We start from the raw sequence: 23139 nt of genomic DNA on the forward strand, positions 1-23139 counted from the left end.
TCTGGGGTGGGGGGGGACCAGGTGTTCGAGCTATGTGAACATGATGGGGCACAGAAGTGCATGTGCCAACAACCTCTGACGGAAGCCGGAGCCAGCAGAAGGATGCCAGTCGCTGGCACACAGAAGGTCTTCGGCCTCTGAACTCAGCCCAGGACTCGACCGGGAGGATGCCTCTCCTCCCCCACAGGCCCCACACAACACCCAGAGACAGAGGAAGAGACACCAGGCGGACTTCTCTTTCTTTTTACAAAGACTTTATTGTCTGACATGCTTGACAAAAAAAAATTACAGCCACAATCAAGTTATGCCGAAATGATTGAGGAGCACGCCATCATCTTTCATACCTCAAGGACTTTTAATGAATTTTTCTTTTAAAGTAACAGCTGCCTTCATAACTTTTATTTTCCACATAAAAATACACCATATTCTGAAGATACCTTAGGAAAAAGATTTTTTTTTTAAGTTTATAGTTCTTGGTCCTCATAGAAATTCAGTAGAGGCGATCGAAAGAGTCTGGAGTCGTCGCCACCCATTTAAGCACACACGTGCTGTGCGTCTGAGGTGCCCCCAGAGACCCTGTAAACATCCCCGGCTACCAGGAACCACGTGGGTTGAACGGGACTCCTGAAGCCCCACACGCCGCAGAGTAAAGCTGGCCCCGGCCAGCGTGCTGCTGCTCCTGGGCTCCCCAGATGGGCCCCTCACCCCATGGGAGCCCCACTCACGCAGGGAAGCAATCACAGTCTCCTGGGATCCTGGGATCTCGAGTCCTCCAGGGCTCCAGGGGCTTTCGGTGAAAAATGAACCTGACAGGTGCCGAACAGGATCCTTAAAGAAAAAGAGCCTCGAGTCCTGCATCGCCTTGTAGGGGCAGAGCTTTGGGTGCTGGCAGAGCAGGGGGCTGTGAAGCCAGAGACCAAGGTTCACATCCTGCCTCTGCCTCGTTTGAGCTGTGCACCCTCAGGCTAGTTACCTAACCTCTCTGATCTCAATCGCTTCATCTCTAAAACAGGGCCAGTAGTACCCACCTTCCAGGAGTGCTGGAAATGAGATCGCATCTGCAAAGGGCTCATTAAATGCTGGTTCCCAGGCCTGGGATGAAGAGGAGGCAGGCAGAGCCCCCCTCTCCGACACACCATTGAAGGGGGCGCCAAAAAACTCGGTGATCGAGATCAATGACACTATTTTAATGTGGTATTTTTAAAAACCAAAATTAAAGCATGGGGGGAAAATCCATGATAAACAAAATACCTAAATTTTAAATAAAGAATCTAATGCTGCCCGTGCCAATTCTGCATCGCCGGCCTCACCCCAAGCAGGCCCGGTTTGTTCTCTGTCCATCAGAGAGTCTCAGCCCAACGCCGCAGTCCTTGAAATTCCCCTGGTGGAACTGCAGGAGTCCAGTCCTGGCTCTGACTCTGGGCCGTGTTCCCATTAGGGGGCAACTGGTACCCAGTACCACAGCTGTGAACCATTCAGCCTTCTCAGACAAGGGCCGGGGAGACAGAACCCGAGGGGCGAGGGAAACCCCACCGGGAGCCAGAACACATTTGAGGACAGCAGTGGGAACCACGGAGTTCACTTCACTGGGTTAAGAGGGGCGCGCGTGTGTGTGAGTGTGTGTCCACGTCCCCACGGGCGCACACAGGGGGCAGGGATGCCTCGGCCCATGGACCTCCCGGTTGCTGGGTTCTGCAGCTTGGCACACCCCAGGGGACCAGGGGCGTCCAGCACGTGGGGACCCTCCAGCCCAGTCCTGGGTCCTCAACAAGCTCATCCTACAGAACCAACCCCCTCCACCCCACCAAGTCCAGGCTCCGAGCGGGTGTCCAGGATGCTCAGGCCATTGCTCACATCAGCAAAGATGCCCACAGGAGGAAAACACGGGACGGCATGAAGCCGAAGGCTGGGTGGCCTGGCCAGGTGCAACCCGATTCCTGAGACGTCCCTGATTGCTCCCTCGGAGGCCTGGGAGAAGCGGAAGGGCTGCCTGCACTCACGCTGTGACAAGCCCCACCCACCCTCCCCAACCCTGAGGCGAGCAGCCACTCAGACCCTCAGTGAGAGGGAGATTTTGTGCCAGAACTTCAGAATCCTTCCAAGAGCAGCAGCTTCCCAAACCCACGAGGGCGTCCAACTGAGAAGATGAAGACTCTGTCACGTCCCAAGCAGGACGCAGCCTCGAGCATAGTAGGTCCTTTAACAAGGAACACACGGAAGGGACACGCAGAAATCAGCGATGAGTGCAGCTCCCCCAATAGCCCTGCGGGGTCCCAACTCCAGGGAGAGTCGGGGGTGATTTTCTTCATTCCGAGGCCTCAGCCCGTCGCCTGGGCTGGTCCCCAGAGCTGGACAGGCTGTGTGCAGGGAAGGAAGGGCGGCTGGGGGTCCGTGCTCTCGGCCAGGTGTATGGAGCTGATGCGGTGGGAAGGGCTGGGGCGGCGGGGGCAGTCAAGAGTTCCGGGGGGTGGGGAGGTCGATGACTATGGGTGGATTCACGGGCTGGTAGTTCACGGTGCACACAGAGGCATTCACATAGGTAGTCGTCCCATCTGCCATGACTCCGTACCCTAGACAGTAAGCATACAGTGGTCAGGGCTGAGAGGAGCAGTTGAGGGTGGTCTGGTGGGTGTGGGTGTCAGAGGGCACTTAGCCACAGAGGGCTAAAATTGTCTGGGGCAAGCTATGGAAACTAGCAAGGCTAGACACGCCCCCCGACCTGCTGTGGGCAGCAAATGAGATAATAATCCACGTGTTCAGCCCAGTGCCTGGAAAGTGCATGTTGAGCCATCATCATTGACATCTTCACCATCACCATCACCATCATCTACACTTCTATTAGCACTACTACCATCATCACTCTCAGTATCACAACCACCACCGTCATCATCTCCATCACCATCACTGTCATCAGAACCGTCATCATCCTGTCCATCACCATCATTGTCACCATCACCACCACCGTCGTGTACTTTTCTTCTCCTCATCTCTGTCCTCATCATACCGTCTTCCCACCACATCTACTTGTCAGAATCCTCTTCAACCTTCAGCTCAGATCACCTCCAAACCAAAAGGGACACTTCCCCTCCTCTGCGCAGGTTACGAGTTCTTTGGAGCCTGCATTTTGCTTGTACAATCATGCAGGGGGGGGGACGGTCTGGATCAGACGATGGTGTTACACGCCCACAGTAGGGCTACAGAAAACAACAGGCGTTATTATTATCCTGCAGCACATGCACCATCCACCTTTCCCATGACCTTTCAGGTCCCGCCTTTGATGGTTCATCTGCTGCCCAGAAGTCTGTGAGCTCCTCGGGGTCTCGGAGGTCTGATCACTCCCACCCCTGACAGCATGATGCAGAAGGAAGGGTCTGAGTCTTGCTGGTTTCTGAGCTGGAAAGTGACCTGATGTGAACCAGACAAACATGAGGCCCAGGAGCCCCCAACCCAACGCAGACAGAGGTTCAAGAGGCCAGGGGACAATCCTGGGGGAAAACACAGTGGTTCCCCTGCCCCATGGGAGCCCATGTGCTTCATGGCAGGGTACGGTGGGACCAAGAGGCCTTAGACAGGGGGATAAAGATTCAAAAGGAGCCAAAGGAGGGAGCTGTCCAACTGGTGCAATCAGGCTCCAGTGAAGAAGGCTGAGGTCTAATGAGGTGAGCCCTGGGCAGTGACAGGCCAGGGCGGGGACAGAGTGGCAGTCAGGACTGCAGCTGACATCACCAGTCACCTTCACAGCCACCCTGCCCACTGCCCGAGATGATATGGACACCCCCCTCCAACTCCAGCCACGGGGACACAGCAAGTGGTCCTGCCCCCAGGACAGAAGGCGGACCCTCATGTCTGTCTTGGGTGGGGGCACTGGGAGGGGAGGTGCCACTAGAGCCCCTTGGGTAGGCAGGCAGCCCTCCACATTCATTAAGCACCTGCTGTATGCCAGGCCATAGAGATGTGAACAGGAAGACAGGCTTCCAGCCCTGTACTCAGCTCACAGTGTACCCCCAAAGGCAATCCTTCTCTAGGTCACATCCAAATGTCCCCTCCTCCAAAAAGCCCCCCGCCATCTCTGAAGACTTCGCAGGCTAGAGGCACGGCAGAGTTGCAGGGCTCTAGGAAGTAAAACTTACCCCTGAGTCTTGCCAGATTTTGCCCTCATCTTCCTATGATGAAACACTTTAGCAATGGGTAACTGACAGCCAGCATGTAGATAGGTGTATGTAGATACAAAGTGTATGTAGGAGGTGGGCTATTTCCCGCTGGCCAGGGAGGAGGTGACCAGGTTCAAGGGAGCCAAGAGGGTCCCTCTGATAAGCCAGTGAGGTGCCCCTCCCCCACCAGCGTGTGATCAAACCAGTCCATCCTAAAGGAAATCAACCCTGAATACTCATTGAAAGGACTGATGCTGAAGCTGAAGCTCCACTACTTTGGACATGTGATGGGAAGAGCCGATTCATTAGAAAAGACCCTGATGCTGGGACAGATTGAGGGCAGGAGGAGAAGGGGGTGACGGATGATGAGATGGTTGGATGGCATCAACAACTCGATGGACGTGACTTTGAGCAAACTCTGGGAGCTAAATGAAGGACAGGGAGGCCTGGCGTGCTGCAGTCCATGGGGTCGCAAAGAGTCGGACATGACTGAGCAACTGAACAATAACAACAACCACGTGTGAGGCACCCGCCCTCGCTGACCTTCGTGGATGTGGCCGAAGACATGCAGCCGCGGCTGGACGCGCCTCTGCACCGTGTTGAGCAGCTCCACGCAGCCCACCCGCTGCATCTTCTTGGGGACCCAGTCCAGAAAGCCTGGCAGGGGAGAGAGAGGGAGGGCAGTGACGGGGCCCAGGCAGGCCAGGTCGCAGCTCTGCAGTCGCAGAGACAGGGCAGTCCTGGACCCACCCTGCCCTCCGCAGCCTCGGGGAGGAAAGCCTGGCTCCTGCGTGCACCTCCTGGGGCCTTGCGGCCTCCCCCCCTCCCCCGTCCCTGCTGCTCCTGCAGGGCCACACGGAGAACACACTTATACTAGCCCGAGCGCGCCAGGCAGCACGGGGCGGGGCGGGGTAGGGAAGATGGCTCCAGAGCTGAGAGCCTCCAGACCATTCATGCTCAAAGTGGCCTCAAGGCTGGCATCCGCCCATTGCACAGAGAAGCCAACTGAGGCCTGAGAGGGACAGGTGAGGCCCAAGGTGAGCCGGCAGCAGGGAGGAGTCCGGGAGCAGAATTTCCAGGTTGGAAACTTTCTAAACAAGCATCACAAAATCAGGAAAACGCCCTCTTCATCCACTGCAGCCTCACGCACGTGCCCGCGTCTGGGTCTGCTCGCACGGCCAGCCTCCCGGAGCCGCCCATATGGTGGCGGCTTATTAGCCTCACATGGCTACACAAACGAAGAGTAATTGATTACTCCAAGCGGACAACGAGGGCTCAGCTCAGCCCCTTCTCTGCTTGGGTGGGAGAAACAGGTTTCTACAACTGCTGGGGAGGGGAAGATGGATCCTGCCACTCAAAGAATCACACCGGCTGCAGTGGACCTGACTTAGAGACGAGAGAGAGAGAGAGAAGAAGGAGCAAGAAGAGGAGGAAGAGCATGGGAGAGGCAGGAAGTGGGAGGGAAGGAGGCTTGGAGCAGACCCTTGGGTTTAAGCCCCAGGCTCTGCTACCTGCTGGCTGTGTGACCTTGGACAAGTCACTTAACCTCTCTGTGCCACATTCAACAATTCATTTAACAACTGCGTTGGGCTGAGCACACAGGCAACCCCCAGAGCAGGGGTTGTGTGTTGTGTGTGAAACAGACGTGGTGAGGAAGGAACCCAAAAGATGCTGGTGGGGGAATGGATGGGGAGGCGGAAAGCAGGGAAGGAGGAGAGGGAGAGAGGGAGGGAGAAAACAAGAAACCTGCTCCAGAGCCTCACTACAAGCCATGTGTCATGCCTAGACCATGTCAGGGCCCTGGGCCTCCAGGTTCCCTCTGTTTGGAAATGAGGAACATTTCGTGAGGGTGGGGGGAGGCACCCAAGGGTGCTGGCTGGTCATCTGGCGCACATAGGTGCTCAGGGCAGCTTCTCCCAGAACAGGTATTAGAGCGAGGGACTCTTGGGCTGTGCTGGGCCTCCCCTGGCAACCCTTCCCACCTGGGATGACAAGTGGTGACATCAGCTTGGACCAGAGAGGGGGCGGTGGGGGCTGGGAGGAAAGCTGCAGGCAGTGCAATCCCAGGCCCTGGGACGGGTGGTCTCCCGGGGTGAGGGGTGCACAGCATGGGGCCTGGTGAGAGTGACCTTGTGGTATTCAGCCCCCAGGACTCAGGTCTCTGGCCCCCTGAGCTCCACGGTGCCACATGTGTGAAAGGGGCAGCTGAGTCTGACCTCGCCACCTGGCTGTGAGCAGTCCAGGAGGTGACACGTGGAGCCCACAGCACACAGTAGGTGCGCAGAAAATGAGATCGACAGTGGGGTGACTGGCGCCCCAGCACCACGACTCAGAACAGAGCCCTGCGGCAGCTCCCCTGGAGAGGCCCAGTGCCCCCTGGCCCCAGCACCCACACCCTGCATCCTCCCAGCATGAGCAGGCATCCAGGGTCAGGGGCCCAAGGCGGGGGCAGATGAGTCTTACCCAGCGGCGGTCCATGGGTTATCAGGACGTCCACGCCTTCGGGAATGAGGTTCCATTTCTCGAGCAGCGCTTGGCCACGTGGGAGGTTAAAACCCCAGCCATAAAACCAGGGCTGCCTGTAGGAGAAGAGCAGGGGGTTCAGAGGGGTCACCGAGAGTGGGGGCGATGAGAGGCAGGCCTCAGTGCACTCGGCCATCAGGGCCAGCCAGATACCCAGGACCTCACACCCAGGAGGTGATCCACCTGGATGGGGATTCAAGGTGCGAACTCACCTAGACCCTTGCCCAGGTAAAGACCAGTCTGTTTTTTTTCTTTTTGACTGCGTCTCACTCAGGATCTTAGTTCGCAAACTAGGGATCGAACACATGCCCCCTGCAGAGGAAGCTCAGACTCTTAACCACTGGAAAACTAGGAAAGACCCCGGGTGCACCTTTTCCCTCTTGCTTCACTACTAAAAAAATCTTTTTTCTATGATAAACAATATTATTGGGCTGGCATAATATGTTATGCAAAAAAAACAAACAAGATTTTGGGTCAACCATATATTCATGTAATTTTTTTTAAATGAAAGTTGAAAAAAAAAAAACAACAAAAAAAAAAACCCAACTTCTGCCAAAGACCTCTCTTGCTCTAAGCCCTTCTAAGGACATCCAGAGAAGAATACTCTCACCTGTCCCTGTGGTGGGAAAATGCTCATCCATCATCCTTCCCACATTTGGGGCCAGAGAGAGGGTCCCAGATGGGAATTCCTGTTCCTGTCTCCACCCCGAAGCTCCCAGCAGGGGCTCCACAGTGCTGAGTCCACCCTCAACATCAAGGTCAGGGCCAGGTGGACAGAGGCCAATGAACAGAATTCCAACTTGTTGCCCATCCCAGTCCTAGACGGATCAATGCAAGTCATTCCCCATCAATGGGTTCAATGGTGAGCATGTGACCTTGATCCTTCCAGTTGGAGGCAACTCCAGAGTTTCCTCCAGTGATGAGATAAAGGAACGCTGTTATATCAACCAGTGAGTTTCTTATCTTGGGAGCTGTCGGCACCTATTAATCTGTCCTAAAGGGAGATGGCTGGAACACATGGTCCAGGGAAGCAGCTGGATCAAACTACATCTGACACCCACCACACCTCTGCACTTCTCAGTTACATGGGCCAATAGAAAGCCATTTGAACTGGGTTTTCATTGACAATGAAAGTATCCCAACTAAGAATCAGCTCTTAGGCCTAAGTCATTATAAGATCCCCAAATTAATACAGCCCTTTAGCATCTACATAGTCACCATCATCGCCATCACCATCACCATCATCACCACCAATACCACCACCAACAACAACACCTTCACCCCATCATCATCACCACCACCACCATCATCATTACTATCATCACCATTGGGGGTCAAATTGTGCCTCCCCCAAAATATTAATATATGAGGAAGCATGAACCCAATACTTGTGACTGTGACCTATTTAGAAGTAGGGTCTTTGCAGACATAATCAAGGTGAGGTCATACCTGATTAGAGCGGTTCTAATCCAGTGACTGGTGTCCTCAGAAAACACAGAGACACACAGCAGCAAAGGCCATGTGATGATGGCCACACAGACTGGGGTGATGTGTCTACCAGTCATGGAATCCCCAGGCTTCCAGCAACCACCAGAAGCTGGGAGAGTGGCAGGGAACAGATCCTCCCTCAGTCCCCTCTGCAAGAGCTAACCTCGGTGACACCTTGATTTCAGACCTCCAATCTCCAGAATCGTGCAGAATCGACTCCTGCTGTTTTAAGCTTCATGGTTTGTGATAATTAGTTCTGCAGCCCTAGGAAACTAATATAATCATCATCACCACCATCACCTCCTCATCGGCCACCCTAGGGACCTTCAGACCCGCAGCAAGGTGGGCAGACAGGTCTCTCTCTTCCTGTTTTATGGATGAGCAGGCTGAGGGCCACGCAGTAGAAAGCAAAAATTGTCACCAGCATTGCTTGCATACCTACTTTTTGCCAGGTGCCAGTTAATCCTAAAGGAAATCAACCTTGAATATTCATTGGAAGGACTGATGCTGAAGCTGAAGTTCCAATACTTTGGCCACCTGATGCAAACAGTTAACTCATTGGAAAAGACTCTAATGCTGAGAAAGACTGAGGGCAGGAGGAGAATGGACAACGAAGGATGAGATGGTTGGATAGCACCATCAACTCAGTGAACATGAATTTGAGCAGACTCCAGGAGATAGTGAAGGACAGGGAAGCCTGGCATGCTGCAGTCCATGGGATCAGAAATGACTTAGTGACTGAACAACAATCTGATTACATTATAGGAAAGGCTTCACCTAACTCTTACAAGAACCCAGTGAATTAAGAGCTAGGATTATTCCCATTTTTCAGATGAGGAACCAGAGGCTCAGAGAAGTGAGCTGGCTCAGGGATCTGGGCCCAGCTGCAAAGACTTCCAGGCTGGGCACCTCCCCACCATTCGCCAACATACTCTGCACAAGTTGGTCGTGGGGCTGGGCTTCCACATTCAAAGCCTCTTATGTGCCCAGAGCTGCCACTAGAATCCCCCCATGGCCCACGAGCACCCCCAGGGGAGGCGGACACCCCTGGCTGTTGACCCACTGCCTCTGCCTTATTGGCAGCCGCCCAATGCACCTCTATGGAACCCCGGGGGTTCCATGGAGCAGCATTTGAGAACTGATTTAGTCCCACCATGGTAGGTTCTGGACAAGACTGAGGTTCAGCAAGAGAGGAAGGGAGGTCCCCAGGGTCACACCGTGGTCAGTGTAGAAGTCATTCTGGAACCCAGCTCTGACCCCCTCTCCCTGCAGCCTTTGAGCCTGCAGTGTCAAATCCTGGAACGAGGGCTTGCGAAGGAGGAAGATGACTGGTCACACTGGCCATTTGGAGGCGAGGGCTTGCGAAGGAGGAAGATGACTGGTCACACTGGCCATTTGGAGGCAAAGGTCCTCTCCCCATTTCAGACACTTGTGGGATCCCCCTCAGCTGCCAGCTTTTGCTCACCCGTGAGCCCCGCCTGGGATACTGGGTCCCTCCCTTCCTCTTGCCTGCCCCCTCCCACACCACGTTTCTCCTTCAAAGCCCTGTCTCTCCCTCTTCTTTCTCACCCTGAATGCCCAGCACCTGCCCGGAGGAGGGTCAGATGTTGGTTTAACGACCAGTGTTGAGAGAGAGAGGCTGGATGAATGAGCATAGGGACAGGATGTCAAACAGGACTCTTTTATGTTGTCTTGGGATTGCAGCCAAAACCTCAAGGCTGGACATGATCCTCCATTTGGAATGAAAGCCCCCAGGTACCACCCAGAAAAATTTACTACTAAAAGCAAGCAGCACACGCCAGGCTACCATCTCCCCAAGCCCCCACCAGGCTAGTTTTGATCTTGAGACTTATGGCTCCTGCCTTGTTCTTGGGGGTGGGGATGGGGTTCCTGGACACCCAGCCATGAATGGGTAGCAGAGGAACCACCCGTACAGGTAGGGACCTGGGGATCTGCCCTCGGGGCCCGTGAGAGAGAAATAGACAGTAAAGGGCAGGCACAGAGAGCTGTCTGCACCCCCAGGTCTGGGCTGTCCCAAGAGACCCCCAACCACAGGATGCGCCCTCCGTGTGATGAGACCAGGGGGCTGGGGCTGGGGCTGGGGAAGGCAGAGAGGTGGGCGGCAGAGGGGCAGTCCCCCCGAAGGTGCCTCCTCCCTCAGGCATGCCTGACCCAGGCCTGCCTTAGCACGACTGCAGAAAGCTGAGGGTTCTCTGCAGAAAAACACCCCCTCCCTACACACACACAATTTTACACCCAACTTGGAGGCAATCTTGGGATCAGACAGACCTGGGTTAGAATGGGTCCACCTCTAATTACCTACGTGACCTTGGGCAAGTGGCTTAATGTCTCTATGCCTCAATTATCCCACCTGTAAAATGGGCATAATAACAATACCATTTGCCTCAATACGGCTTTGAAAACAATTAATCCATGTAAAGTCCTTACAATAGTGCCTGGTCCAGTGCTTTTCAGCTGCCATCATCTCCATCACCATCATCATCACCTCCATCATAATCATCATCACCACCACCACCATCATCACCATCACAATCTCTGTCATGAAAAACCCCCTCTGAAACCCACTCATGGAACCTAGATGAAAAACCTTTAGCCTAGGGTAGGGCTTTTCAAACTGCATTTGGAAGGGTCAAACCACATTTTAAAAAAAAAACAGAAAAGGAAAAAAAGAATAGAAAACATCAGAGTGCAGCATAGCAGGGAGGGACACTTCAGTTAAATATATTTATATTTAAATAGACACCCACATAAGGGTGTACTGAGTCACAATGTAAAAAAGACAAATGCTTTTCCTACCACAGTTTCTGGTCAAAAACGGTTGACAGCCCTAACATACAGCTCATAGCTCTGCCATTCTGAAGTCCTCAGACTCTGGGCACCCTAGAAGCCCCACTCTGGCTGAGCCGGGGCGGGGTCCCTGCAGGGGAGGCTATAGCAGCCTGGAAACTGTTCCTAAAGCCAAGCCGGGTGGTCCCCTGGAAGCCCGGAGCCCGTCAGCTTACAGGAAAAGGAGCAACGCCCTTCTGGTGCCGCCTTGCAAACACAGCATCCATTTTTCAAAAACCCTAATCAAATATTTACAAGAGGGGAACGAGGCCTCATCAGCATGGAGAGACGACGTCTGCTCATTCCCATGAGTCGCGGCAGGAGCGGCTTTTTAGAAAAGACACTCAGCAACATATCAGAGACCCCACAGGCCCCCCTGGAGCCCACCCACACGAGCCCCTGCCTACTCCACCTTCCCTTCCAGCGCCACTGAGCCTGCGTCTGGGGGTGGCATTTCCCCAGAGACGGTTCTTGGAAACACATGCCCTCATAATCCTGGGAAGCCGGAATCCACCCCACCCCCAGGGATGCCCAAGAGGTTTGCTCAAGGGCACCCACGTTGGCATCAGACACCCCGCCTCTGCCCCGAGGAGGGACGCTCCCAGACTCTCTGTGTGTGTAAACTGGGATAAGGACATCTGCGCCCCAGATCTTACCCATTAGAGGGGCTCCTTCCTGCTCGACGCTGTACCCCACTGGCTGTCACAGAGGGCAGGGAGAGAGGGTGGGTGTGAGGATGTTTAAGAGAACGAAAGTACCACCACCACGAAAACACAGGTAACCAGGGGCTCTGTCACTGGGAAAGGGGGAAGTTCTGGCCTTGACTGAAATTTGGGGGGAGCACAGAGTCAAGTCATGCACGGGACCGCCCAGAGGAGACGTTACTCAGGGGGTCTGTAGGCTGTTAGCAGGCCTTTCTCGAGGGAGGCCAGAAGCGGGGGCCAGAGCAGCAGGAGAGGCCGACTCTTCGGGGTGACCACACCCCCCAGGGCCGGGAAAAGCCACGCGTACATGACATCCATCCAGGCTTGTGCCGTGGGAAGAGAAGCCGAAGGGCAGGGGGTGGCGCTTGCCCTTCCTCATGGTGAAGTTGGCCCAAATTCCCCCGGCATCCTCGTTTGATCATTTGACCCCCTCTCCTGGTCCAGTGGGGCCTTTGGGGGCCAGAGGTGAAGTTCAAGGCTGCCCGGGGTTCCAGACAGAGGACAAGGCAGGCAGGGGCTCTCGGGGACTGTCATCCAAGCAGCCAAGCTCTAGCGTCCCCTACCCACCCTGGGGGCAGCCGTCGTCTGAGACCCACGGGTGTGCCTGAGACCCTGGCGCTGCCAGGGCCATGGTTCCCAGCACCAATACAGCTGGGGTCTCGCCCAGACCCACAGCCTGACTGCCCCAAGGGCCAGGAGCCCCGATGACCACCCACTGTCTGGGACACATCACAGACCCCCAAGGAGCTCGGGCGGATCAGAATTCCGACTGAGCGATGGCAGGCGGCTTTATGTCCTGAATTTCTGCCTTTCTGTTCTAAAGTAACCATTGGAATAATTTTCTTACAGAATGATAGTTGCCATGACAACCAGAGCAAATTTTCCTTTTCTGAAACAGATGTCTCATTTAGTTGAAAATTAGAATGTGAACAAACCCATGGGAAAAATTAATTCAAACTTTAACAGAGCGCTGAATACAATGTAATCTCTCAGAGGTTAACCCCTTAACAGCTTTTTTGTGTGCTTATGGTAACCTTCGAATCCCGTCTAATTAGGCCCGCTTAGCCAATATAAATGACCTCCTCATGGCCATCATGGAAATCATTAAACGGTTTCCCCCTGAAGTGTGAATTCCGGGTTCCCTAACAGCAGGCAGGAGGGAGGCAATGCTTGTCTGTAGAAAACAGCCTGCCCTGCTCTGGTTTTTCCATCTCCCCAGGTAAGGCGCACGCCCCTGGGAAGGGGGTGTACCAGAGACCATTTAATCAGCCACCTCATCTCCCGGGGATGCTGGGGTTTGGGGCAGAGGAGGTCTGGGGTGCCCTGGGTATAGCTGGGCCCAGCGGTACACCCAGACCAGGACGCAATGCCTGAGAGCAGAGGCAGGGGAGGGGGGCCCCCTTATGGGAAGATGCCAAGAGGTCAGTGCAGGGACACTCACAGAGGCCGAGCTCCAAATACTCTCCATGAGCCCCCAGTCCTCACACCCATCCCAGGACGCAACTGCCATCACGGCCTCATTTTACAGATGCAAAAGTCTGAGGTTCAGAGAGGTTCTGAGATTTGCCCAAGGTTACCTGGGAACCAAGAGGCACAGCTAGGACTCCAGTCCAGACTGCGGACTCCAGAGCTGGGCGCTCCGCCTCCACCCCAGAGCGATGACCAGGAATCCTGCCCATCTGCCTCAGCGAACCCCACTTTCCCAGCCATGTTCACACCTTAGCTCAGCCAGTCCTCAGGACAAAGCTGTCAGGAGGCCCCCACTTTAGAGATGAGGAGACAGCGCCACAGAGAGGTCAAGCGATGTGTCTGAGCACACATAGGAGGCTAGAGGGACCTGGACCAGGGTTTCTGGCTCCTGCATCCTGTGCCCAGCGGGCCACTGACCCAAAGAGGATCCCGCTGGGGTGGCCGGGCCCCTGGTTCTCCTTCTTCCATGATGACTGTCTGCCTGTCCCTCTGAGCAACACTTGAATGTCCCCTGTCTGCTCCCCTTCTCTGAGCCTGGCTGCAGACAGAGGACACGCCTCTCATACACCCTGTGACTTCTACTCCCGAAACTTCCATGGCTCCCCATCACCTCCAGGGCAAGCCTGGACTGCATGGCCTGGCACACAGAGCCCCTGGGCTTTGCTCCAGCCTACCTTCCGGGCCGTCCAGCTCAGACTCCCCAGTGAGCTCACCACCCACCAGCCACAACGATCCTCTGCTTCCTGAACCCAGCCCAGCCTGTCCCCACCTCCAGGTTTTGGCTCGTACTGTTCCAGCCATCTGAAATGCCCTTCCCAGCCTCTCCTTGGAGCCCATGACCTGTGATTTATTAAGACCTGAGTCAAAGGCCACCTCCTCCAGGAAGCTTTCCCTGATCACCTCCATCCCCAAGCATAGGTAACTTACCCTTCCTGCTCTGAGCATGCTTGCACTGGCTCCTTCAGGGCAGGCCCAGGTCAACCATCCCTGAGTCCTTCCTGCCCAAAGGATGTCTAGGTCTAGGTGGATGTCAGGGAGGGCTTGCACCAGGCGTGCATGAATGAATGATGGAATGAACTGACAGGTGCTCTACCTGGCGGCAGATGGGAAGAACTAAACATGAACCCTCTCCTCCCCGCACCCTCCCGACAGGATCCTCCCCAGAGCCGCTGGAAGTCCTGAAGCCCCGAGACTCCCCACCAGGACCAGAAACAGAACTCTCACCATCTGCTGAGCTTACCATTCTCCTTCCTGCTGCCACGACCTGACCAGGGGGAACTGTGTGCCCATTTCACAGATGGGGCCTCAGAGGCAATGCTCACATCTTTGGCTCCTCCTGACTCCCCTCCTTCAGGGGACCGTCCCTGCCTCCCCAGGCAGCCCGTTCCCCAGGTGAGGGCCAGGGCGGCTGCCCTGCAGATGGAAGGGAAGAGCCGCTCACAGTGCCCACCCCTGCAGGACAGGCGGCTTCCACTTCCGCCTCTCCTCCTACAGGAGGAAGGCTGCCATGTGCACCGGGCAGAGGCCGCCCCTAAGCTCAGACAAGCCTGACGAGAAAGACAAGCTCAGACAAGACGAGTGGACCAGGTCCACTCCAGGCCCAACACGCATCCTGATCCTCATCTGTCCTTCCTGCCCCAGCACCCTCTCCCCCAAAGGCCCGGTTTTCTGGGGCCACTTCCAGGGAGCCGGCCATGGCCCCTGCCTCTCAGGCGAGGATGACACCGATCACTGGTCCACATGTGTCCCGGGACCCTCTTGGCACCCCAGCGAGTCTGTGCTCCATCCACAGCAAGGGGAGACTGAGGCTCAGAAGGGGTGATGTGTCCAGGTCCCCCGAGCCAGTTCCCGCTGATTCCTCATCCCACAGGCGCCCCAGTCTCCTGAGGAGGTCCTGGCTCTGAGGGAGACAGGCATGCCTGGCTCCTTCTCTGTATCTCCTGGGCTGGCGAGTTGAGGGAGCCTGGGGGAGACGCTGCCACCCACCCTGCGTTGGAGCCAGCGGGAGTGGGCCTGTCAGTCACACTCCGTGCCCGGTGCCCACATATGGCAAGTCAGCAGCAAGGTGAGTGGAACCCAAAATGGGGTCCTTTGTCATTGCTAATTAATTTCCCCCCACCCTTCCACGCTCAGAGTCATTCATCTTCTGTTTGGCTGGGACTCTGCAGTGGGGAGAAAGCAGACAACGCGTTCAAACATTAATCTCGTGTAGAAGAGTGTGTGTGTGTGTGTTAAGGGGCCCTTCTGTAAAGAAAACAATGTGAAATCAAGAAAGATAAGGACAGGAAAGGAGGAGCAGAAGAGAGTCCCATGTGTGAGAGGAGAGAGCATCTGTGTGCAGAAGTGTGTGTGTGAGAAGATGGAATGCACACGTGTGAGAGAAAGCGTGTGGGAGAGGGAAACAGTGTGTGCATGTGTGTCTGTACTGCATGTGGAGTGTGAGAGCCCTGTGTGTGTGTACATATGCGTGCATGCACATGTGGTGTGGGGGCTCTGTGTGTGTGCATGTGTGTGAGAGAAACTGTATGGGAGAGAGAGACAGTGTGTGCATGTGTGTGTCTGTACTACATGTGTGGTGCGAAGGCTCTGTGTGTATACAGCAGTGTGTGTGCGTACATACGTGTGTGCCATGCACGTGTGGTGTGGGGGCTCTGTGTGTGTGTACATGTATGTGTACACGTGTGTGAGAGAAAGCATATGGGAGAGAGAGTGTGTACATGTGCGTGTCTGCACTGCATGTGTGGTGCGAGGGCTCTGTGTGTATGTGTGTACATATGTGTGTGCATGTGTATTGCATGTGTGGTGTGAGGGCTGTGTGTGTGTATAGCAGTGTGTATGTGTGTACATACGTGTGTGCCATGCATGTGTGGTGTGGGGGCTCTGTGTGTGTGTACATATGCGTGTGTGCACGTGTGCTGTGGGGGCTCTGTGTGTGTGCATGTGTGTGTGTCATGCATGTGTAGTGTGGGGGCTCTGTGTGTGTACATGTATGTGTGCATGTGTTGTGTGGTGTGCATGTGTGCTGCATGTGCAGTGTGGGGGTCCTGTGTGTGGATATGAGTGTGTGCGTGTGTGTGCGTGGGTATTGCATGTGTGGTGTGAGGGCTCTGTGTGTGTATAGCTGTGTGTCTGCACATGTGTGTGTGCACATGTGCATGTGTATTGCATGTGTGGGGTGTGGACTCTGTGTGGCTGCATGTGTGTACATATGTGTGCACATGTGCATGTGGTGTGTGGTGTGCATGTGTGCTGCATGTGCAGGGCAGGGGTCCTGTGTGTGTGTGTTAGTGTGTGCGTGGGTATTGCCTGTGTGGGGTGTGGACTCTGTGTGTGTGTGGCTGCGTGTGTGTACATGTGTGTGCACATGTGCATGTGTGGTGTGGTGTACGTGTGTGCTGCGTGTGCGGGGCGGGGTCCTGTGTGTGTGTGTGTGTGTGCATGTGTGCGCATGTACCCAGAGGCAGCACACAGCGTGGGCCAGAAGGTGAGGAATTTCTTCCCCCAGCCAAACTTCTCCATTAGGACCTCCCCGCTGGCTCAGCGGCAAAGACTCTGCCTGTCAATGCAGGAGACACAGGTTCAATCCCTGAGCCAGGAAGACCCCACATGCCCCGGAGCAACCAAGCCCCCGCATCACAACTACTGAGCCTGTGCTCTGGAGCTCACAACCCACACTGCGGAGCCATGTGCCCCAACGCCTGAGTCCGCGGAGCCCGTGCTCTGCCACGAGAAGCCACCTCAAAGGGAAGGCCACGCGCTGCGATTCGGGAGCCGCCCTGATCTCTGCAGCTAGAGAAAAGCCCACGCGGCAACAAAGACCCAGCACAGCCAAATAAATAAAAGTTATTCTAAAAAATTCACCGACCGCAGTGGTATGTAAGGCTGACAAGTCTAAGATCCAGCGGAGGAAGGAGAGGGAACTGACCGCTGGTGGAGGACACTGCCCGTCCCTGGGGGACCCTCCCAAGCCCATCACGTTGCCATCACAGGACTGACCAAGGGGGCACTCGGGGACACCATGGTTCAGGTGGGGCTCGTGGTCAGCCCGAGGGCAGGCTTCCCAGCCTCCCTTGAACAGACACGGGCTGTTCCCAGCTTGATTTGGGCTCCAGGCAGGGGCGAGAGGGGTGAACCAAGGTTCTGCGATGCTCCAACCAGAAGCTCCCGGGGCCTCACTCGGGGCACCAGGGCAGGGCCCCGGGATGGGGTTCTGGAGCATTTACCACTGACTGGGCCAGGAAACTGGGACCCTGAAGGCCAGCCCCGACTGGTTCAGCAGCCCAACAGGGGCTGAGGGAAGGATGTGCCAGGGGACAGGCTGGGAAGCCACAGCTGATGAAGCAGGTCAAGGCTGGCCACCCCCAGAGCCGCCCAAGTCCAGTTGCTGCCTATGGCTGAGATCCTGGACCTGTCGCTTGACTCCCCCACACCTCGCCTCACCCCGCCCCCTTCAAAACAGGGGTAAGAAGAGTCCTGCCTTGTCCTGTGGGGAGTGGCTGGCAGAGTGAGGGGACTGTGGAGCAGCTCTTGGGAAGTCTGCGGAATGCAGATTGCAGGTACCGAAGGGGACTAAGAGCCTTGGCCTCTCTTGTCTCAACAGACCAATCCCACGGCCCACGCTGAAACCGTCTAGAAATGCAGGATGGAGTGTAACAAGTGTGGCTTAAATGGCCCGGGACCTCCAGCCTCTGAAGCCGGGAATGTGGGCCTTCATGGCCGTGAGGCAGCGGGCCGAGGTTAGTAGGGGCTGTGACCGCAAAGCCGGCCCTGAGAAGGCTTCTGGGAAAAGCAGACGCCTCCCCCAGGGAAAGGACGCCTCCCCCAGGGAAAGGACGCCTCCCCTGGACCCTTGACACAGGCTTCCCCGGGTGGTGAACCTCCAAGCCCCCAAAGCTCTAGGCCAGGAGAGGACTAGAAAGCAGTCCCTGGCTGTGTGCACCCCCCAGGCTTCCCAGGATCCCCCGATAGAGCCTTGCAGAACATAAGCGTGCCCAGTCATGTCCGACTCTTTAGGCCCTGTGGACTGTAGCCCCACCAGGCTCCTCTGTCCATGGGATCCTCCAGGCAAGAATACTGGAATGGGTTGCCATGCCCTCCTCCAGGGGATCTTCCTGACCCAAGGATTGAACCCACATCTCCTGCATTACAGCAGATTCTCTACAGCTGAGCCACCTGGGAAGCCAGAACATGAGCAGGCAACCTCAAATTATAACACCCCAAACGCCTTGGAGAATTATTGCAGAGCCTGAAAAATCAGTAATTTTTTTTTTTTTTTTAAGATTTAAAAGATTTTCTTAATAGCAAAAGAGCAAAGGGTTATAGGCGCTTGGAGTCGAGTCCCAGACCCAGCCACTCCTCACTCCGAGCCAGGAGGACCGAAGGTCAGGAGCCCAGCAAGGGGGGCGGCAGTACACACTGGCCTCACTGTGGTCGCCCACCGGCCTCTGGCCCACAGGGGCACTGCGGGCTGCCTCGGGTCCCCCCGCAACCCAGGATCCTGCCCCACTGACCCAGCCTTCCCAGGACTTTGACCACATTCTGGTAAGAGGTGTTGAGAAGCAAGGGAAAAGTTAGGAGCTCATAATTTCATCCTCTATTCTTTTTTCTCTAAAACATGTATTTCATCAAGTCCTTTAGAAAGCATTTACGACCTCTCTGTCCTCAGTTCTGGGCAGGGCTTCTGCCCTTCCATTCAGGCCCAGCTGGAGTCTCAGTTACTGTGGGACCTTCAGCCAGTCACATGACCTTGTGGGCCTCAGTCTTCTCAGCTGTAAAATGGGGACAAGGGTCAGACCTCCACCTGGTGGTGAAGATTTGAGCCGCTGGAGCAGCTGAAAGTGTAAAGCCTCTGGTCAGCTCAGTGATGTGAACAGTAATGATGTTATTGTCTCATCAGCACCTTCGGGGCACAGGTTTTAAATTCCCTGGCAGCTGAGTTCCTGTCTGCCCACCCCACCCTGCAGCGGGCCTGCTCCCTGCACGCAGAACGGGGAGCTCAGACTGTAGTCCACCACCAGCCTCGCCCAGAGCCACACAGGCTGTCCACAGACAACCTCCCCCATCCCCCACTCTGGGCAGTCGAGGCAGTAGCTGGAAAGGTTTGGGGGGTGGGTGGGACCACTGTGTGTTGAACGCCTAGTGTGTGCCAAGCATCTTACGCAAAAGATTTGAATCCTAAGAACACCCCTGTACAAGGGGACTGCCCACTGCCATTTCACAGAAGCCAGGACCTGACCTAAGATCACCGCTCGTGCTGGCTGTTTGCAGACCGCTGGACCCTCAGTCTCCCAGCTGCCCCCAGGCCCTGCCCTGCCCACAGGCGGCCAGGCCTCCCAGTTACTGAGCAGGATCCCAGCCCAGACGCCCAGCAGCGGCCCGGCCACCACTTCTCAAAGTTTCCTGTCTCAGCAGGTTTAGATGCCTTCTTTCAAAATACCAGAAGTAATTAGACCAGATGGACTAGCTGCGTGCCAACTTCACTCCCTCTCTCACTCCTTTAAAAAAAAAAAAAATCAAGGCCGTTTTCAGTTAAATGAGAACAAAAAATGCATCCAAAACCCATAAATGAATACGGTATGTATACGGAATTTTTTTTTTTTTAACACTTAGGATTTTGTAACAGCTGAGTTCTTCCTCTTCTTCTGCGCTTGGTTCCCGCCCCCTTCCTCTAAGCTGCTCTGGGCCAAGGCTCAGTGCCCAGTGCCCAGTCTGCATCTGAGGAGACCAGAGATGACTTCTAGAAAGTCACGGTGCCCTGGGAGGGTGGCCTCACAAGCCTGTGGCTCCCAGGGAGACCTCCATCCCTCCCATACCTGGCTGGATGGGGCATGTGGTGATATGACCTCCCCCTGGAAGATAGGTCCCTGCTTTCCTGGAGCCTCGACTATTCTGGTCGGGAAAAGAGACTTGAAAGGAATCGGTGGCCAGGGTAATTAAGACAGTGTGGTCCTGGAGCTAAGTGGACTGAAGAGGCAGGACACAGCCCAGACGCAGCTCCCCATGTGTCAGCTGAGAAGGGCACACGGAGCTGCCAGGAAGGATGACCTCCGGATGCGTGCCAGGCCACGCGGAAAATCCCCGAGCGGGATCCCTACCTCACGCCATCAGCGCAATCACGGCCGGCGGCGCTAACACCTGAACAGAAACGGCAAAACCGGGACAATCTCAGATAATGTGGAAACATATTCGTGACTTCAAGGGAGGGCTTTCTTAAACAGGACACAGATAGCACTTCCCACAAAGAAAAACACAGACCTGTGACTGGTTAGGCCGCTTCCCAGGTGGCTCAGATGGTAAAGCGTCTGCCTGCAATGCGGGAGACGCAGGTTCCATCCCTGAGTCGGGAAGATCCCCTGGAGAAGGAAATGGGAACCCACTCCAGTACTCTTGCCTGGAAAATTCCATGGATGGAGGAGCCTGGTAGGCTATAGTCCATGGGGTCGCAGAGAGTCGGACACGACTGAGCGACTTTACTTTGCACCAAAATTAAGACCTTCTGGTCATGGCAACCCACTCCTGTATTCTTGCCAGGAGTATCCCATGGGCAGAGGAGCCTGGCAGGCCATTGTCCATGGGGTCGCAGAGAGTCGGACACAACTGATGTGACTGAACACACACGGTCATCTGAAGGCACCGCTAGGAGAGGGAAGAGGCAGGTCATAGGGGAGGAAATGCCACTTGAGACATTACATATGATGACGGGCTTGCCTTCCGAATAAAGAATCTCTATGAAAAAATACAAAAAGGGCAGACAACCTAATTACTTTTTTAAAGGGGCAAAAGACCTGAGTCCATCACAAAAGAAGAAAGCTAAGTGGCCAAGATTCTCAACCTCATGGGTCATCAAGGGAATGGAAGTGAAATCCACATCGTGATCCCTACCCAGCCACCAGATGGATACAACTTACAAGTCTTACAAAAACAAAGTGGTTGAAGGGAGGTGAGACAAGTTACTGCTGACCTCTTGGCCTCCACTGAAGAACTGTGCAGTGGATCTGACCACTTCATTCCTAGATGTGGTGGGGGAGGGGGGGCACCCTCATTCAAAAGGATATCTCTCTGTGCACTAAGGTACATGTAGGATGTTCAGAGTAACATTATTTATAATGGGCCTATTTGTAGAACGGATAAATAAGTCATGAAATATGCATATGATGAAATCCTACACAGCAATGAAAAAAGACCCAAGCGCAACTGCACGTGATGACATGGAGGAATCTTAAAAATACAATATTGAGTGAAAAAAGCAGGCATGGTACAACACAGGAGCCCATTTTTACAACATTCAAAACACAAGCAGAACCCAAGTATCTCAGGATTCGGGTGGCCAGACGATCTCCCCGTTAAATTTGAATTTCAGGCAAACAATATATAGTTTTTTTTAGTGTAAGCACATTTTGGTGGTTCAGATGGCAAAGAATCTGCCTGCAATGCAGGAGACCTGGGTTCGTTTCCTGGGTCAGGAAGATCCCCTGGAGAAGGGCATGGCTACCCACTCCAGTGTTCTTACCACAGACAGAGGAGCCTGGTGGGCTACAGTCCACGGCATCTCAAAGAGTCAGACACGACTGAGCAAAAACACTTTCAGTTTTCACTTTCAAAATATTGGAGAGGACATACTCAAATTAAAAAGTTATTCTCTCTGCCTCTGACCATCCTGCAAAGTGGGGTTGCTAATGCTGCCCTGTCATGGGCGGAAAAGCCAGGCTGGATCATTCTTGGGCCCCCTCCCCTGCAGGGGGCCAGGCACCCGATGGCCACTGTGGGCCTCCGAGTGTGTGTCTGACAAGAACTGGAACCGCTCAAGTCAGACCCACTGGTCTCCCAAGCAGAGCATCTCCGGGTGGTCGCACTTAAAGGAAAGGCCAGTCGTGATAACTGTGAGTTCTCAGTATCAAGGCCAGCCTGGTCTCCCTCCTGACCTCCCAAGTCCAGCACCAAAAGGACCTCCCCAGGAGCCGGCCCGTGCCTCCCTCCACTTACAGGGAATCACCAGCCTCAGGCAGAGAAATGGTGGCCGTCTAGGAAGGGGAGAGGTAGAGGGGACACCAGGCCCAGCCCAGCGTATCTCTGCTTGTATGCCCCTTGCAGCAGGCAGCTCACCACTCAGCAAAGCCACACTGCCTCTCCTCCGGGCCCCCACCTGTGCGATAGACGTCCCACACCGGTGAGAACCGGCCCCTTGCCCCTGCTCTGCCTCCTCGGACGACACAGACCAGGTCTGCCCCTCGGCCCGGGGCAGCTTTGCCCACACACCCCAGACGCCGTCGATATTAGGCTGCCCAGGGCTATCAGTTTGTTTGATCCCTGATCCCTGCCTGCTGGCGTTATGATGCTGCTGAAGTCGCCTGTCTTCCACATGCTAGTCAATATGTTAAGGGCACAGGAAAAACAAGAGGAAAACCCAGAACATCTGAATTTAATAATAATCACCATCAGCTTTGCTGTCTGTCCTCTCCAAGCGGCCATATGCCCAGGTGGCTGGCACCGGGGGTGAGCTCACCCTGCCTCTCCCTCAACAGATAGTGGAGGGGGCGGTGCACAGACCACCTCCCCTCAAATCAGGCAGAGTCAGCAGCCGGGCCACGAGGTTTTTTGGCCGGGAATACCCTCTGGGGACTTCTCAGTGCCCTTCCGCCACGTGGCTTCACCCAGGGACAGCACACAGAGGCCGCTATGGCCCCCTTGCTCAGAAGGAAGACAGAGGCTCAGAGAGACGTGATATGCCAAGGTCAGACGCGGAGTGAGAGTCGGGGCAGTGGGGATGTCCCTGTGTGTCTGGGTCCAGGACACAAGCAGGACCGGGCACCAGCTCTGCACACATGAGTGTCCCTTCCAGGCCTTGGATGTAACGTGCCAGGTCCCCACGGACTCAGGACTCAGGACTCAGCTACAGACAGAAAGAGCGCTGGGAGCCCAAGGTGAGGCCACCACCTACTGTGGCAGCCGCCAGCCTG

At 55.1% G+C, this 23139-nt stretch overlaps 1 protein-coding gene across 3 annotated transcripts in view; it reads right to left on the reverse strand.

Moving 5' to 3' along the window:
- Window positions 1–237: 237 nt before the first annotated feature.
- The window catches only part of MPPED1 (metallophosphoesterase domain containing 1), a 79306-nt gene continuing 56404 nt past the window's right edge, over window positions 238–23139 (reverse strand). For all 3 annotated transcript variants that reach the window (XM_043882113.1, XM_043882111.1, XM_043882112.1), the window contains exons 5-7: window positions 6615–6730; window positions 4695–4808; window positions 238–2570 (exon numbers count right to left, since the gene is read on the reverse strand). In XM_043882113.1, coding sequence (XP_043738048.1) covers window positions 2452–2570; window positions 4695–4808; window positions 6615–6730 — 349 coding nt within the window. In that variant the 3' untranslated portion in view covers window positions 238–2451. The remainder of the gene's footprint in view (window positions 2571–4694; window positions 4809–6614; window positions 6731–23139) is intronic.

The sequence above is a fragment of the Cervus elaphus genome, chromosome 22, assembly GCF_910594005.1.
Source record: "Cervus elaphus chromosome 22, mCerEla1.1, whole genome shotgun sequence".
In the NCBI taxonomy this organism is placed as follows: domain Eukaryota; kingdom Metazoa; phylum Chordata; class Mammalia; order Artiodactyla; family Cervidae; genus Cervus; species Cervus elaphus.